The sequence below is a fragment of the Gopherus flavomarginatus genome, chromosome 2 (assembly GCF_025201925.1).
Source record: "Gopherus flavomarginatus isolate rGopFla2 chromosome 2, rGopFla2.mat.asm, whole genome shotgun sequence".
In the NCBI taxonomy this organism is placed as follows: Eukaryota; Metazoa; Chordata; order Testudines; family Testudinidae; genus Gopherus; species Gopherus flavomarginatus.
This window is the reverse complement of record NC_066618.1, coordinates 151376551-151394221: the sequence shown is the minus strand read 5'-3', so window position 1 is coordinate 151394221 and position 17671 is coordinate 151376551. Positions and strand designations below refer to the sequence as shown.

The 17671-nt window shown below is 58.9% G+C and overlaps 2 protein-coding genes across 2 annotated transcripts; both read left to right on the top strand.

The window, feature by feature from the left end:
* The first annotated feature begins 1872 nt into the window (after positions 1-1872).
* VAMP5 (vesicle associated membrane protein 5) lies at positions 1873-12581 on the top strand. Its single transcript, XM_050937618.1, has 3 exons — positions 1873-2181; positions 10076-10213; positions 11570-12581. Exons 1-3 carry the CDS (start codon positions 2179-2181, stop codon positions 11792-11794), a joined length of 366 nt encoding a protein of 121 aa, XP_050793575.1. The 5' UTR covers positions 1873-2178; the 3' UTR covers positions 11795-12581.
* Positions 12582-14710: 2129 nt separating this feature from the next.
* RNF181 (ring finger protein 181) lies at positions 14711-16852 on the top strand. The gene is made up of 5 exons (XM_050937613.1): positions 14711-14847; positions 14940-15073; positions 15432-15547; positions 15782-15856; positions 16489-16852. Exons 1-5 carry the CDS (start codon positions 14762-14764, stop codon positions 16546-16548), a joined length of 471 nt encoding a protein of 156 aa, XP_050793570.1. The 5' UTR covers positions 14711-14761; the 3' UTR covers positions 16549-16852.
* The last annotated feature ends 819 nt before the right edge of the window (positions 16853-17671 follow it).

The following is a 17671-nucleotide window of genomic DNA, read 5'->3' as shown; positions in this document are numbered from 1 at the left end:
ACCCAGTTATACTTTTGGCCTTCACAATATCCCCTGCAAGGAGTTCCACAGATTAATTGTGCATTGTGTGAGGAAGTACTTCCTCTTGTTTGTATTAACCTGCAGTGTCTTAATTTCATTCAGTGCCCCCTGGTTTTTGTATTGTGGGAAAGGGTAAATAACACGTCTCCAGTCACTTGTCCCACACCCTTTGTGAGCATATGTGTCTCTAGCCCATTCCCCGTATTTGTCTCTTTTCTAAGCTCAACAGCTCTGAACTTTGCACTCTCTCTGCATAGGGAAGCTGTTCCATACCCTTGACCATCTTTGTTCCTCTTCTCTGACTCTTTGCCAGCTCCACTCTCTCCTTTTGGAGCTGGGGCGACCAGCGCTGGGCACAGGATTCCAGGGTGGGCGCACCAGGGATTGATGGGCGGGGGGTGGGGGAGATAACTTCAGTCTTATTTTCTATTCCTGCGCTAGTAGTTCCTAGTCATCTTTCCCATCACTGTTGGGAACTGAGCTGGAGTTTTAGCCCCATGACTCCAGACTCCTTCTTGAGCTAGACCCCATGTCTGTGGAGTTGGGCTTGTTTCCCCCACTGTGCATTACTTTGCACCTAGAAATGTTGAATTGCAGTCCCCCGGTCAGGGAGATCCCCTGTAACTCAGCTGTCTTGAACAATATTAGTTCATAGGCAGATGTTGCCACTTCACTGATCAGGCCCTTTTCCAGATCATTAATGAATTTGTTGAACAGCCCAATCTGGGGGGACCCCACCATTCACCTCCTGCCCTTTGTTTCCTGTCTAACAGCTACTGATTCAGGGCCTTCCTTCTTTCCCTGACTGCTTCATGTCTCCAGAGCCTTTGGCGAGGCACTTGGACTGGCAGAGTGAAAGGGGGAGCTTTTCAGTGCAGTGAGACACCAGAAATTGATACACCCCCGCCCCCCCCCCCCACCATGCAACCTGCTCTCCGGGAAGCCAGGTGGGGCAGCAGTGGCCTGTAGTAAGTGACATGCAATGTTTTCTGTGCGCTGCTCCCTCTGCCACAGGCTGCGGAGAAGGCCACACACCCTGCCCTCACCTTGCTGCTTCCCCTGCACTGGTCTGGGAGTCCAGCGTTCCCCTGGGCACATGGAAAGAAACTAACGAGCCGGCTGGAAACTGTGAGCAATTCCCAGGAGTGGCAATTAAATACAAAGCAGCATTTGCCACCCGCTCCTCCCCAGAGCCACGGTCAGGCTCTCTCCTCCCAGATCCCTGCTCATCTCTCTACCCCTCGCCCCAAAAAATGCCCCTCGCAGCCTCCCCTTCCGAGCTCCCTTCCAACCTGCAGCCAGCCGGCCCCTGCTGCTCACAGCTTACACCGGCAGTGCCCCAGGCTCAGGGAAAAATCCTTCTTGGGTTCATGACAGCTGAGCCCTGCATTCACACCCAAAGGCACTGCAGGAGCAAATCAGGGCTGGGGGCTAAACGTGAGGCTCGTCCTCTCCCCGAATTAGGCCTGTCTTGAGCTCCCATCCACAGATCTCCAAGCAGTTCACTAAAGGAGAGGTCATTATCCCCATATTGAAGAAAGGGAAACTGAGGCACAGTGAGGGGAGGGAACTTGGCCGAGATCACCCAGCAGGGCAGCGGCAGAACCAGGTATGGAACCCAGCCCACGCACTGCCCTGCCCACCGCCCAGAGACGTCCACCTCTGCCGCTGCTGATCCGGCCCCTTCCTGCCCTGCCAGATTCACTCCAGAATAGATTTAGGACAGGAGTGAAAGTGAAAAGACTAGAATGAAAGAGAGAGAGGCTGAGCCCAGCGCCCAACACTGCCCTCTGGTGTGACTGGGGAGTGACTCAGTGTGAGACCTTGGTGTGACTCCGGAGTGATGCCGCCAGGACAGCAGGGCGAAGTGCGCTGCGGACTGGGCTGAGCCGGCCCCCGGACGCTCCTTGCCTTTCTGGGCAGGCGCTTCTCGTGGCCCTGCCCCTCTCGGCCCCGCCTCGCTGCGCTACCCTCTCCAGTGGCCGCTGTGGGGCAGGCTGGGAGGCAGCCGCCCGGGGCCCCGCATCCTCAGCTGGGAAAGCCCCAACTACCCGGCAGCGCCCAGGGCCCCGGAGCAACTGGTGGGAGTCGGACCCCCCGGCGCAGCAGGACCCCGGCCCGGGCAGAGCGGATCGGGGCTTCCCGAGAGCCGGCGCCATGGTGAGGGGCGCGGGCGGCCGCGGGCAGCAGCTTCGGTTTCTAGGCGCTGGGACCCCGGCCCCCTGCCCAGGGCCCTGCGGGGCCCCGGTCTGATCCCCGGGCGCTGGGGGGGCACATGGTGCTGTTCAGTGCCTGACAAGCCCCACGCGAGCTTTGTGCCGACCCCTCCTCTATTTCCCCGTTTTCCTCCCTGCTTGTGGCAACCCCCCCCTGCTCTCCGGTCGCCTGCCCCGCCACAGGCGCTTTCCAGCCCAGCCCCTCCCGGACGCCGGACCGGGTGAACCAGAAGCCAAAGGCTTCATCCTGATCCCAGCTCCAGGCAACTCTTTGTCCCCATCGATTACCAGTTAATCGGAGTCAGCAGAGGCTTTGTGTACACACAGCCACCCCAGGGCAACCTGTGCTGAGATCTTAAACTAGTTCAGGCCTGGGCCACACCGGGCAGTTTTGCTGGGCTATCCGCCAAGTGCTCGGCCAGTTCTTTTGCTGTCTCCGCTAGGAGGGCTTACATACAACCTCCTGGGCTTTCCATCAGTAGATCTCACAGCACTTTACCAAGCAGGTGTGTGTCCTTACCCCCATTTTACCATTGGGGGAAACTGAGGCACACAGCAGGGAAGAAACCTGCCCAAAGTCACCCAGAACTTCAGTGGCAGAGCTGGGACTAGACCTCAGGTCTCCCACATGCCAGTCCTGTGCTCTGCCTCATGGGTTATGCACCCTGTGTGGAAGCGCGGATTTTGGTGTAAAGGGGCTTGCTCTGGTTTAGTTTGTGTCTCTTCAGTGCTAAACCAAGAAAAGACCCTTGCACTGAAGTGGGGAATTAGCCTGGTGTCACTATAGTGCTGTAATTAGGCTGGTAAATTTCTTTGTGTGGCCAAGCCCTCGGCCTTGTGTCTCAGCCTTGCCAGGTGGCCTGGCCACTGATACCTGAGCTCGGTGCTTCCCCCCCCAGCCCTTATTCAATGTACAAATAGATATAAATAAATATCTCTGCAGCCGCCTCCCATTTCCTCCAAAAGAAAGAGTAAAAAGTGCGTCGGTGGGGCCACTGCTGAGCCGATCAACCTGCTGTGTGTGTGGAGGGGCTGGCAGATATTCCTTGCGCTGGCAGGCTCAGGGTTTGTGGAGCAAGATTTTCTTTGCATGCAGTCGTTTCCAGAGGAAGGTGGCTGTGTCCCTGCAGGGAGCTCGCCAGAGGGAAGCAGCTGATCCACACTAGCTGTGCCGGTTGGTTTCCTCGGGGAGACAGCCCTTGGCTGTGGGGTCGTGCTGCTCTGAGGGCACCACCCCAGCTGACGCCTCAAGGCCTTGCCCTAAGCTAAGAGTCTGCCCAGCTGTCGGCCCCTGTTTATCTCTATGTCAATGCCCAGTTCCTGTGGCAGGCTCACCAGCATCACGGCACCACGATGGGTCTCGGGAGGGCTTTCACTTCGCCCTGCTTCCCAAGAGCTGTGCTGCCTGCAGGCCCACTGAGGCTGCCAGGCCGCCCCTCCCTTCGTGGGGCCTCCCTGGGACGAGCGCACCAAGAGCACATCTGGGCTGCTGGGGCCCTGATGTGGTTGCAGCTTTAGTATGGACAAGCCCAGAGATTTCCCCCTTGTGGCTTTGTAGCATCTCTGGGCCCGACAGATCGAGGAGTTTGCCCAGCAGCTGCTCACAGGCTGCCTCATAGGGATTGCTGGTGCAGGGACCTGTGGGTGGCAGCCTGCCTGTGCCTTAGCTCCCCTTGCAAACGCCTTCCCCAGGGGTCAGGCATCCTGAGTGCAACCCAGATCTAGGGATCAGGCCCCCTGGATCTCCCATAGTGACTCCCAGCTGTTGGGGCAGATCCTGGGGAGGCCTGTGGTTCTGTCTCACCCACTCTGATCCGCGGAGGAAGGGCCTTCAGAGACCATGCTGGTGCATGTGACAGTCGCTACAGGATTAATCTGCTTTGGCAGGCAGCCGGTCCTGGCCCCAGCCCCTCCTCGGGGAGATGAAGAACGGCCTGTGGAGAGGGGGGTCTGCGGGGAGCGGGGTTTGACAGCTCTCCTCTGATGAAGGGCTGGTCTATTGCTCCGTGCCCGCCTTGGTGATCCAGATGTAGCATTGTGTGGCTAGCCTGGGTGAGCCAGCTGTGTGATGTGCACCAGCCAAGGGTCTGGCCCATGGACTGCAGCCGCTGTGCTCACTCACTCACTCATGCCCGTCACCCCAATCGGGGTATGGGCCGCCAACCACAGATCTCCAGAGTCCTCTATCCTGGGCCATTCGCTCTAGCTGGTTCCAGGTATAGCCCATTTTTTTTGCTATCAGCCTGAAGGTCGCGTCGCGTCTCTGTCCCGCTTGCGTCCATCTTGTCTCGCTAATGCCTAATAGGGTCAGGTTGTTGCTCCTCATCTCAGGAGCAACCTGCGCCGTCTTTCCTGACTCGTACATGGTCCTCACGTTCCATGTGCCTATGGTAATCCTCCTGGTTGCAAGAAGGGTAATCGGCTTAGTGGCTTCCTCACGGCTTTTACCATCCAGCGTCATGCATCTTCGAGTTGAAGACCGTTCTTTTTCCAGGGTAAAAGTCTCTGTTGTCTCTATTGTTGGCATTTCTGTAGCAGGTTGATTTTTTACGAGGTGGAGTTGCTAGCCCCATGCCCAACCCTCCTCCTTTATCCTGACTTGGGACAGGCAGATGGCCCCAAAGGACCTCTCTGGGGGAGTTCAGCCGCTGTGCGCTGGGCTGTAAATACTGCATCCAGGTCTCTTGGAGGCACCCACCCACCTCCCTCTCAGGGAGTTGGGTGTTTGTCTGCGGGCTGCAGGGCCCGACCCTGGGAACCAGCAGGGCAGCTCCACCAAACAGCCCAGGCTCAGCCCCCTCCTCCCCCCTCGCTGCAAAAGGCAACAGGAAGCATCAGTGCAGAGAGGCCCGTGTCTTGGTTTCCACACTGGGGCTCAGCCCCTCCTTCCCTCCCCACTGCAAAAGGCTCAGCTTTAGCCCCCGGCTGGCAGGGCGATGGGACCCCAGGAGCCTGGCCCTGCACTGGTCCTGGGGATGTGGGTGGATCACGTGCTCCTGTGGCTAAGGAGCTTCGCTTCCTTTAGCACTGCAGAGAGGAGCTGAGGCTGTGGGAACTGTTCCCCCCCCCCCCGCCACTCCCTGCCTCAGTTGCTTCCACTTTTCAAGGCTTGTTCCACCCCCAAGGGGCAGCTGTGTGCTGGCAGGGAGGGCCGGCCTCATCTAGGCAGGGGCGTTTGCCATCTGCTGTGCCCACCAGCGCTGTTAATCCCCCAGTGCCCAAGAGCCCAGACTGAGACTGGGGCCTCCGTGGGGCTGGGCGTTGCATGGCCCTCTGCCAAAGAATGGGGAGGGACAGGAGCAAGCCGGCTGAACCTGGCTGCCTCCTAGGGGGCTCAGCCCAGCCCAGGGCTGCTGGACATCCTGCTGGGGCAGGGGGAGGGGGGGGCACTGGTGTGTGGAATTTAAATTATTCAAGGCTTCCTGGGGACGTGCTGCTCTGAGCTGCCCATCAGCCATCACGGGACTTGGCGCTTTCCCACCGGACTGTACTGGCAGGCAGGACTCCTGGGTTCTATTCCTGGCTCTGCCTCTCTGGGTGACTTCAGGCAAGTCTCTCCCCTGCTCTGGGCCTCGGTTTCCCCATGTGTGATGTGGGATCAGGATCCTGAGCCACTGGGTTGAGCCCTGTGAGATCGCAAGTGGGGGGTGGGAGCTGGTGTCAGTGCCAAGGCCTCTGAGATTCACAAAGAAATTCACACAATGGCCTGGCAGATCAGGGGCTGGGCTGGGCCTCAGGAGAGCCAGGTGAATTCCTGGCTCTGCACAGATGCTGGTCCAGTCACTGAATTGCTCTGGGCCTGTTTCCCCATTTGTGAAAGAGGGATAACGGCCCTTTGTCTCTGTTCTCTGATGAGGCTGTCGGCTCTTGGGGGCAGGGGGTGTCCCTGCCTGTGTCTGGGCAGCACCTGTATGGTGGGCTGCCCATCTCAGCTGGGGCCTCTACCTGCTACCATAATACCCTTAGGGCTTGGCTACACTGGCGCTTTACAGCGCTGCAACTTTCGCACTACGGGGTGTGAAAAAACACCCCCCTGAGCGCTGCAAGATACAGCGCTGTAAAGCCTCAGTGTAATCAGTGCCGCAGCACTGGCAGCGCGGCTCCCAGTGCTGCAAGCTACACCCGTAAGGGATGTGGTTTACGTGCAGCGCTGGGAGAGCTCTCTCCCAGCGCTGGCGCTCCGACCACACTCACACTTCAAAGCGCTGCCGTGGCAGCGCTCCGAAATTTCAAGTGTAGCCATACCCTTAATAAAGCAACATCCCCAGTGCCCGCCCGAGATTGGTGGGTTGGGGTTTGCCGCCAGCCTGGGGGTCTGTTTGACCTGGTTGTGAGCCGAGCAGGAACGATGGGACTGACCGAGAGCAGGGTGGAGAAAGACCCTGCCTGACAAGGGGGGTTCTGCCCACTGGCTGCTTGACTGCATCCACTCCCTGGGGGCTGCGGGGAGCATAGCCCCCCACACTTGGGGGTTTATCTGTTGTTCTGCCCCACTTCAGGGAGTGGGGAAAGGCGGCTTGTTCTGCCCCTCCCCTGGGTCCCCCATCCTCAGTCTGCTGGGGGCCCTGCTGCTCAGGGCAGGTCGTGCCCCTTCCCGTCCCCTGGGCTGCAAAAAGCTGGTGCAACTCTGCTGGGAGGATGCTCCAGGGTGGGGGCGGCAGGGCAGGGAGTCTCCAAGGAGCCAAGCACCTGCAGTAGCCTGGAAAGTCAGGCCCCCCAAGAAATCCAGCCCCCCCCAACTGATTCCCTCATTGATATGTGGGCCTCTGAACCCACCTGCCTGCGTCAGCAGAGGCTCAGCACATGCCACTAGCCCTGCATTTCCTCTGCTCCGAACCCCCCTTCGATCCTCCTATCTCAGCCCCCGCTGCGATCCGCCCCAGATCTCCCCAGCCGCCTAACGGGCTATTGCCACTGCATGGGAAGGGGTGTTTATTCCAGTCACACCTAGAAACCCTGCCCGAGATCAGGGCCCCGTCGTGCTGGGCGCTGCCCACACCCCGACTGAGATCAGGGCCCCGTCACGCTGGGCACTGCCCAGACGCTGCCTGAGATCAGGGCCACGTTGTGCCAAGCACTCCACACACCTCGCCTGAGATCAGGGCCTCCTTGTGCCAGGTGCTGCCCAGATCCCAATCGAGATCAGGGCCCCGTCGTGCCGGGCGCTGCCCAGATCCCCAGAGACTCTCCTTGCCCCAGAGAACTTGGTCTGACTGGATGGAAGGAGGAAGGATCCCATTGCAGGTTGGGTGCTGAGGACCAGCCAGATGCAGTGATTGGTCTGTGGTCACATGGGGAGTCCACGGCAGAGCCAGGAACTGAACCCATCTTGCAGGGCCCCTGGCCCAGCCCACACCGATGTGCTGGGAATTCCCTGCCCTGGTGACTTGTTTTTCCAGCTCTCACTGCCTCCAGGCATCAATCAAAGGAGCCCGGAACAAACAGCAGTGACATGGCCAATTCCTGTAAACCCCCCCCCCCTCCGCCCAGAGACTGGGACGCGCTCCAGCAGCCAGACATGCTGACACCTCGGGCCCCCACAGGAAATGCCCCCCGGCCCAGTGCTGGCGCCAGGCCATGGCCTATGAGAGAGGCTGGGACCAAAATAGCGTGGGGTGTCTCAGCGCCCCAGACTTGTGGGGGTGACCCCAGGGCAGGGGTGGGCAGGAGGAACCCTGAGCATTGTCCTCAGCTGAGCAGAGCAGGCAGGGAGAGAGAAAGGCTCGGGGGTAGGAGGGGGAAATGAGGGCTGGGTTGGGGTCAGCCGTGGCTGGGGCGAAGGGAGGGGGGCACTGTCCCTGAGCTAATCCCACAGCATGGGCAAATGCAACCCCAATCCCAGCCCCCACACCCCAACCCCTGCACGCCCAGTCCCTGCCCTCTGCACCCCAACCCCCGTATGCAATACCCCAACCCCCACACCCTGTACCCCAACTCCTAACCCCCAATCCCTGCCCTCCGCACCCCATCCCCTGCATGCCGTACCCCAACTCCTCACCCCAATCCCTGCCCTCTGCACCCCAACCCCTGCACGCCATACCCCAACTCCTAACTCCCCAATCCCTGCACTCCACACCCCAACCCCCGCACAGCATACCCCAACTCCACACCCCCACATGCCATACCCCAACCCCTGCATGCCATACCCCAACTCCTAACCCCCTAGTCCCTGCCCTCCACACTCCAACCCCTGCATGCCACACCCCAACCCCAGCACCCAGTGAGAGGGATATGTTAGCCCAGCGCCCGCCCACCCCCCAGTGAGATGAGGAGAAAGATGGGGCTGGCTGGGGGCCAGGAGACAGCCCCATGTCTGTTCTCCTTGGTGGGCTACACAGCAGGTGCTAGGAGATGGGCACCTATGGGGAGCTATGAGCTGGGGGTTTACCAGCTCGGGGACCAGGGGGCTGAGAGCAGCAGGGTCCTTTGTGTGGTGTTATCTTCAGCATCCGTTACTGAGCCTTCGAGGGGCTGCGGACATGTGCATTAGCCATGCTGGGAGGAATAGGGTCTGTTGGGTAGAGCGGGGGTGGGGCAGGGAGCCAGGACTCTTGGGTTCTAGCTCCACCTCTGGGAGGGGAGAGGGGTGCAGTAGTCACAGCAGTGGGGCTGGGCACACAGATCCCGCCCTGTTCCATGCGGCAGAGTGCTCCCTGACTGCAAGGGGACAGTGCCCCATCCTGAGTCCTGCAGCCCACTCCCTGCAGCATGCTGTACATTTCCGTGAAGGTCTCTTCTCCGAAGCCCAGCAGTTGTTGGTTGCGCTGAAATCTTAGCTTCCGGCCCTGCATCCTGCAATCGCTGAAGGATTTTTCCTCCACTGTTCCCCTTTCCTGCTGGAGTTGGCTCAGTGGATTTGTCCCACCCAGCGATCCGAGGCTGGCTCGGGCGTCTCCACCCTTTGATTGGGGTCTGGTCTGATTCCTTTTACCTCTTTGTGGAAAGAATATTTCCCTGGAGGATTTGAATCCCGCCAACCCAGGAGCCAGGAACATCGCTCCAGGAATTGTGGAGGGCAGAGGGCATCCGCTTGTCTGCTCCGAGAATTTATTCTTGTTGATATTTCCTGCTCTGGCCATGTGGTCCTCCATGAGCAACCCACACAGGATGTGCCAGAGAGAACGTGCTCTGATCAGCACCTCTCAGCCAGGGGCTGCACCCTGCCCAGCACAGAGCAAATGGGGTCTCTTGGGCATGATGTGTCTCAGAGTTAAGGCGAAATGAATCAAGAAAGAACATAAGTAAAGTCTCCACAGACACAATCCATCTATGGTTTCTGCAGCTGGCACGGCCCTGAGGGATTTGAAGGTGCAGGGCACAAGAGGCCACAGGAAGAGCTAAATACAATATGCTGACCTATGGGGAAGAGGGAGCCCTCCCCCACCTACCCCTGGGCTTTCAAAATCATTCCCTCCATGGACCACAAGGGAAGGCTGGGCTAGTTCCTAAGCCCCCTGTACGAACTGGTCCCCAGACCAGCTGCTGTTGTGCCTGGGATAGGCCGAGTGCCACTGTGACCATGTTCGCCAGGTCATGACGCCCAGAGTGGGGAGCTGCCACTGCCTGGGTGAGTGCAGAGTGGGGTCCCCCCGCTCCCCCTCTGCAGCCCAAGGGAGTAAGAGATGAGCCCAGGGGGCACAGCTTGGCAAAGTTCAGGAAGCAGTCAGTTAAGCCTTAGAACAAGTGAGCTCCCCTTAGCCCCCAGGACCTGCTCCTGCCTTCCTGAAGGCCAAAAGGGGCCCCCAATGTGACATTGGGTACACACCACCAACCCTCCCTGCAGCTGGCCCAGATGGCTGAAGCCAGCCTTCCTGTGTTTAACCCTGTCCTCCCCGCAGGTGGAGAAGAACCTGGACCAATGCCAGAAGGAGACAGAGGAGGTGACTCAGATTATGCTAGTCAACTATTCCAAGGTACTGGACCGGGAGGCCAAGCTCAGCGACCTGGACGACAGAGCAGATGAGCTCCAAAACATGGTATGCTGGAGGGGGGTAAGGAGAGGGAGCAATCGGGTGGGGTGGGGGCTGCTCGTGCACCATCACTTTCCTGGGGGAATGAATCCAAGACCCACGGGTGTGCAAATGGGCTCCCAGTGCGGGGCCTGTCATGGTATAATTCCCCACTATGAACCTTAGCGTCCAAAAGATGGGGTACCAGCATGAATTCTTCTAAGCTTAATTACCAGCTTAGAACCTGTAGCACTGCCACCAACCAGGAATTTCAGTGCCTGGTACACTCTGGTCCCCCCAAAACCTTGCCCGGGGACCCCCAAGACCCAGACCCTCTGGATCTTAACATAAGGAAAGTAAACCCTTTCCCTCACCGTTGCCTCTCCCAGGCTTCCCCTCCCTGGGTTACCCTGGAAGATTACTGTGATTCAAACTCCTTGAACCTTAAAACAGAGAGGAAAATTTACCTTCCCCCCTCCTTCTCTCTCCCCTCCCAGACTCTCCCTGAGAGAGAGAGGAATCCTAACACAGAGAGAAATTAGCCTCTCTCTCCCCCTTCCCTCCTTTCTCCCCACCAATTCCCTGGTGGATCCAGACCCCGTCCCCTGGGGTCTCACACCAGAATAAAAAAAAATCAGGTTTTTAAACAAGAAAAACTTTTAATTAAAGAAGGAAAAACAGTAAAAATTATCTTTGTAAATTAAAATGGAATAGGTACAGGGTCTTTCAGCTGTAGATACTGGGAATACCCTCCCAGCCTAAGTAAAATCTTTTCAGCAAAATACCAATTTGAACTCCTTTCAGCCAAATACACATTTGAACTCCTCCCAGCCAAATACACATTTGCAAATAAAGAAAACAAACATAAGCCTAACTCGCTTTATCTACCTAGTACTCACTATTCTGAACATATAAGAGACTGTATCAGAGAGATTGGAGAGAAACCTGGTTGCACGTCTGGTCCCTCTGAGCCCCCAGAGTGAACAACAACCAAAAACTAACAGCACACACAAAACTTCCCTCTCTCAAGATTTGAAAGTATCCTGTCCTCTGATTGGTCCTCTGGTCAGGTGGCAGCCAGGCTCACTGTTCTTGTTAACCCTTTCCAGGCAAAAGAGATATGAAGCACTTTTGTTCTATTAACTCTTACTTATCTGTTTATGACAGGGCCAAAAGGAGAATTTCCACTAGCAATATGGGCCCCATGACACACAGCTGCTTGGTTCCAACTCCGGCCAGCAGGGGGCAGTGATGTAACCAGCGTTGCAAGTGGCAGCCATACAGGGATTGAGCGGAGGGAAGCTGAAGCCTGGGGCCAGTTCCTTGGGCCTGGGGCCGGGTCCCTGGCCGCCCCTTGACAGCTCTTGCTTTGTTTTCTCCTAGAGCTCCACTTTCAGCAGGACGACGAAGACGGTGGCGCAGAAGAAGCGCTGGGAGAACAGGAAGTACAAGATATTCCTGGCGGTGGTAGTGGTGGTCGTGGTCTTGATCATCCTGGCTGTGGTTCTATGGCTGTCGCTGCGTGGGGCTGGGAACCAGGCTGCTGAGAGCCGGGCCTCCGTAAACCAGGCCACTGAGAGCAGGACCACCCCCATGCAAGCTGACTGAGGGAAGGAGACGACCCAGTGCCCTCTCTGCTAGGGACGCAGCTGCCCTGGGCTCAGTGCAATATGGACACTGCGCATGGAGACTGCAGGGGCTGCCATTGAAACTGGGGCTTTTCTTTAGCTATTTGGAAAGGCCCCTTCGCAGATGGGTCACAACACTGGGAAACAGTATTGACAGCCCAGCTCCCTTCTGCAGACTAAACAATCCCAGTTCCCTCAGCCTCTCTTCATAAGTCATGTGCTCCAGCCCCCTAATAATTTTCATTGCCCTCCGCTGGACTCTCTCCAATTTTTCCACATCCTCCTTGTAGTGTGGGGCCCAAAACTGGACACAGTACTCCAGGTGTCGAATAGAGGGGAATGATCACGTCCCTCAATCTGCTGGCAGTGCCCCTACTTATACAGCCCAGGGCTCAAGAGCAACCCTACAATAATAAACTAGTGTGTGCAGCTGAGCTCTGACATACAATCCCCCAATAGCAATGCATTGGGATCAGCCCCAGCAACCCTACAATAACGCTTGCAGTCCCTGGGAAGGGACCCCAGCAAGGGAGAAGGCCCCTGTATTAGGTTTCTTAGCAGGTCAGGTAGATAAACGCTCACAAGTGCCTTAAGCTTTAGTTAGAATAATGGGGGTGCGGGGAGAGGTTTGCAGACAGTTGTGCTTTAGTTTTGTTGTGCTAAAACCACTAGACCTGGTTTTAAGACCAGTCCTCAGATCTGTTTAAAGCTCTCGCTGCCCTGTGCACTGCTGCGGGCAGGTCAGTAAAGGCGGATTGTTTGTAAAATGTTCGTGTTTGTGGGTCGATATGGCTGCCGGGGAGGGACAAATGGGGATGGACGGAGAGACGGATAAACCGATAGAGAGTCCACCATCTTCCCTACCTCTTTGTCTGCTGTCCCCACATGGCTGGCTTGATTTCCCCACCTAGAGCTTGCTGCACACAGCAGCACTCAGTGCCCAAGGGGTGCCCGATCCCTTCCCATTGTTCCCCCAATTCCCCACCACCCTGGAGTCAAATTGGATTTCCAGGTTAAGCTGAGACACACACCACATCCTTTGTGCCCGTAACTGTAATGGTTCAAAAAAGAACTGGATGAGTTCATGGAGGATAGATCCATCAATGGCTATTAGCCAGGATGAGCAGGGATGGTGTCTCTAGCCTCTGTTTGCCAGATGCTGGAATGGGCGACAGGGGATGGATCACTTGATGATTCCCTGTTCTGTTCATTCCCTCTGGGGCACCTGACATTGGCCACTGTTGGCAGACAGGGCACTGGGCTAGATGGCCCTTTGGTCTGACCCAGTGCTCTAATGTTCTTAGAGTCAGACCCAAACGTTTGCAGTGAAGGTGTGCTCGGAGCACAGGTCAGCACGCTCCTTTGCCATCATGCCTATAACAAACTCGACAGCAGTTACGTTGGGGGTGTGCTGAGCCCATGGCTGAGCGGCAATAGCCGTTTCCTGGTCCGTCTCCAACTGTTGTCTCATCTCGTTTATAGATTGTTAACTCTTTGGAGCAGAACAATTTGTGTAGTGGGGTGCTGAGAGCCAGTGAACCAAACTAAACGCTGCACCTCCAGCACCTATGAGCAAGGCCCGTCTGTTGGCTCTGGGTCTGTAAAGCGCCTGGCACAATGGGGTCTTGCTCCATGAGGGAGGCTCCTAGGTGCTACCGTAATATACGTAGCTTGATGGGTCCTGGTCCAGGACTGGGGTCCCTGGGCATTACTGTAACCTCATAAATAACCTGCAGTGCCCAGCACAATGGGTAGTGTTTGGGATGTGGGCACCTGTCTGTTAAGAACTGGGCCGAGACCCACCAACTCCAGGGTCATCAAAACCCTGCCAGCCGTTCCCACCCAGGCCTGGACTGGAATCAGTGACCTAGAGGCAAATGTCTCTAAAAGTTCATGGCTGATCTTCGGAGCTTCCTGGTAGCTCAATGGTTCTGCGGGCGACACCCTCACTGGTCTCTCTTTAGGAGGAATGGACGTCGCTCATTGCTGAGCAGAAATTCGATCCAGTTGGTCTTACTGAGCCCAGGGGGATGATTCCCACCATGGTTATAACCTGTTTTGGAAGGATGGAGTGTGGGGAGGGGGAGGGGAATTCTGCATCACCATTGGCAGGATTTGTTTCCTGAGATCCTGATAACACTGAACAAAATTATCCTGAATGATCCCACCCCCGGCAGTGAGCTCCCCCAAAGCAGTGCCCCCCCCCCACTTGCAAGCTGAGAGTGCCCCAGGGCAGCACCTCTCTCCCCCCAGTCTGTGAGCACCACCAGGGTGGTGCCAGCACCCCCCCCAGCTGTGAGCACCCACAGGACAGCACCCCCCACGATGTGAGTTTCCCCAAAGCAGTCCCTCATCCCCCACAGGCTGTGTCCCCCCAGGGCAGCACCTCCCTCCACCCCCGGCTGTGAGCGTCCCCAGGGCAGCACCCCCAAGATGCGAGTTTCCCCCAAGCAGTGCCTCATCCCCCACAGGCTGTGTCCCCCCAGGGCAGCACCTCCCTCCACCCCCGGCTGCGAGCATCCCCAAGGCAGCACCCCCAGGATGCGAGTTTCCCCCAAGCAGTGCCTCATCCCTCCAGGGCAGCACCTCCGCCGGCTGTGAGCGTCCCCAGGGCAGCACCCCCCAGGATGTGTGCGCCTGCGCTCTCACAGCAGCACCTCCCTCCCTAGCTGTGAGCGCCCCCAGGGCGGTGCCCTCCCAGCTCCGCCCCCCGCTCAGTCCGGGCAGGGGCTCAGACCGTCCCGCACGAATCACCGCCCCTCTCAGCACGGCGCGTCCCGATTGGCTCCTGGATGCGACTTCGTGCCTCGGGTCCGGCCAACCGGCGATTAGCTCCCCTGCTACTTCCCCATCCAGCCCCGCCCCCGGCCGCGGGGATTGGCTGGCGCGGCCCGTCTGGCGAGGCCATTGGGCCGGGCCCGGGCCGGGCCGAGAGTCACTGGCCCCGATGACTTCGTACTTCGAGGAGCACAACTGCGAGCCCGGCGAGCCTGTGGAGCGCGCCCGGGAGAACGTGCTGCTGGAGCTCGCGCGGTGAGGGCGGGGCGCGTGCACCCCGGGGGGGGGTCAGGGAACGTGCCCCCCGCAGGAGCCTGGCCCCGCCCCTGACCGGCCTCTCCCCGCAGGACTCTGTTCAATGGGCAGCAGATCGACCTGGGCTCCGTGGACTTCACCGACTGGGATCAGCGGCTGCCCCCGCCGGCCGCGCGCCGGGCCGTGCTCAGCCTCCCCACGGTGCGGGTGACGCCGGCCCAGGCAGGTGAGGGAGCCACCCCCCCTTCCAGGTCAGGGCTCGGGGAGGGCTTGGGCAGCTCGGGGGCTCTGCTGGTGCCCCGCCCCATTGCCCCCCCCCCCCAGGGTGCCGTGTGCCCTCTCGCCACCGAATGAGACCAAGGATTGGACCCAGGTGTCCGACTGACAGAAACGCTTTGCTGCGCCTGCACTTGGGGTCTCTGCTTCCCTTCCCGCGGGGTGGGTCAGTGCCGAATCGTGGCGCTCAGGACGAGGTCCTGGTGCCCGTTTCCACGGGGTCCTGGGGCGTCGGGTCCGGGAGTGGGCGGGATGAGCCTGATGCTTTTCTCTCTCTCCCCTGCCTGCCGCCCGGTGCTGCTGCCCAGACAAAGGGCTGAAATGCCCCGTGTGCTTGCTGGAGTTCGAGGAGGATGAGGGGGCCAGGAAGATGCCCTGTGAGCATCTCTTCCACTCGGGCTGCATCCTGCCCTGGCTGGGGAAGGTAGGTGCCACTCCTTTCACAAGTCTGCAGGGCCAGCTGTGCTTCCCCGCCCCTGGCTGCGGCTGGCCCCTTTTGAGATGCCGGCTGTAGCCAGGCCACTGAAAGCAGAAACAATGGCAGGTGACCCTCTGCTGAATTGGCAGAGCCAAGGAGATGCCCGAAAGGTCTGGGGCTGCAGGTGCCAGGGTGGGCGAGGGGACGGTGGATCAGTGAGATTTCTCTTCTGTCCCCTAGACCAACTCCTGCCCCCTGTGCCGCCACGAGCTGCCCACGGACGACCAGGAGTATGAAGAGTACAAGAAAGACAAGGTGGGGTGCTTGTTACCACGCAGCGCCCCCCAGGGAGCCAGGGGTGGGCAGTGTGGGGTCCTGCTGCAGGGGGTGGTTGCACACGGAAAGGCTCTGTTCCTGCCATTAAATGATTAAAGCCAAGTGGCCAGGGAGCAAAGCATTAGAAAATTGAACGCTGAGCCCAGGAAAGGGGGAGAATTCAGGGCCTGCTGGGCTGGGGTATAATTCGGGTGGAGCAGTGCCAGTTTTCCCCATCCCTGGTAGTTCTGCCGGTGCCCCTCCTTGCTGACTCACAAACCCCCCTGCCGTTCCAACCCAGAGCTGAGCCTGCCTGGCTGGCCGTGGGTATGTTTGTCACAGAGCACTCAATGCCTGGGGAAGAGGCTGGAGGTGGCAGCCCAGGGCCTCATCTGGCTGCACCAGATGATGGTGTGGGGGTCAGGCCCGAAGCGTGATGGTAATCGCAGTGATGTGCTGCTAAAGCCCAATACTTAGCACCTTGTCTGGCTGTGGGCCCCAGCAGATTGCCCAGTGTGGGAGGGGAACGTGGTGGGTACCGGGGCCTCCTGCTGCCCATGCTAGGCGGGGGTGATGTGTTAGGTGGGTGGGTGATGCTCGCCTTTACCACTGCCTGCCCTGGTATGTTTCAGGTGCGGAGGCAGCAGCGTGAGCACCGGTTGGAGTACCTGCATGGGGCCATGTACACGTGACTGGGGGGGCCCACCTTGTCCTCTGCCTGCCTGGGGCATTGGATGCCCTCTCTGGGTGGGGGGCTCTCAGGGTCAGTGGGGGTAACCCATCAGGATGGGTACATTCCAGAGCTGGGTCCGCAGGGGGTGTCCTGACATGGACAGGGCTCCTCCTTTGCTGACCAGCCCCAGCATCCCCATGGAACAGCCCTGGGCGTCTCCCCCACTTTGCTGTGGGATCACCACAGGGGCAGGAGTAACTGACTCTAACCCCCACCCCCGATCCAGCCATCTCCCCAGGCTGATTAAAGCTGTTTTTCTCTGATCCAGAGTGTTTATGGGGCATCACTGGGGAGTGAATGGGGCTGGGGGGTGTGGTTTCAGAGGGGTGAGGGATTGGGGTATGGAACCATCTCTGCGGGGGAGCCAGGGAATTGGGGGGGAGGGGAGGGAGAGGACCGTGCTGGGGTAGAGGAAGGCCAGGAGGGTGGGTCTGTCTTTCATTCCCATGCAGGTGGGTGCTGGACCCTGCCCTGGGCCCTAAGCCTTGGCCCCTGCAAGAGTCCCTACAGCCAGCTAGCTGGCTGTCTGGAACATGCCTAGGGGCTGAACTCCCTCCCCAACTGCTGTCCCAGGGCCCCTGGCTCTAGCTCCCCGTGGTGGGGCAATAGCAGGCCAGGCTGGGGCAGGCCCTGCCTGCTGTTCAGAGGGAGATCACAGCATGTTGCTGGTGCCAGGAGGGGTGGGGGTGGTGGGGTGTCCCTGAAGTGAATGGGGCTCCTCCTTTGCTGATCAGCCCCCGTGTTCCCTGCTCCCTACCAGCACTGGGCTCAGAACAGCTGGGGCTGGGAGGGCCAGGGGATTAGGGCTGTTTCCCCACAATCTGTATTTAAGGGGGCTGCTGGTGTGTGACACCCCTTCCCAGTTAGGGAGAGCTGGAGCCCAGCTGCACCCAGGGGGACCCTCTCTTGGATTAGGCTGCCCCTCTCCCCTGATGGAAAAGGGATTTGGACAACATTGTCCCTGGTATGGCCCAGGACTCTCTGCTCACCCCCAGGCAGGAGCACCCAGCTGGGGGGCATTGGGAGAATCCTGGCCTCCAGTGGGGTTATGCTCCCCAGCAATGGAAGCCAGCTGAGGGAGG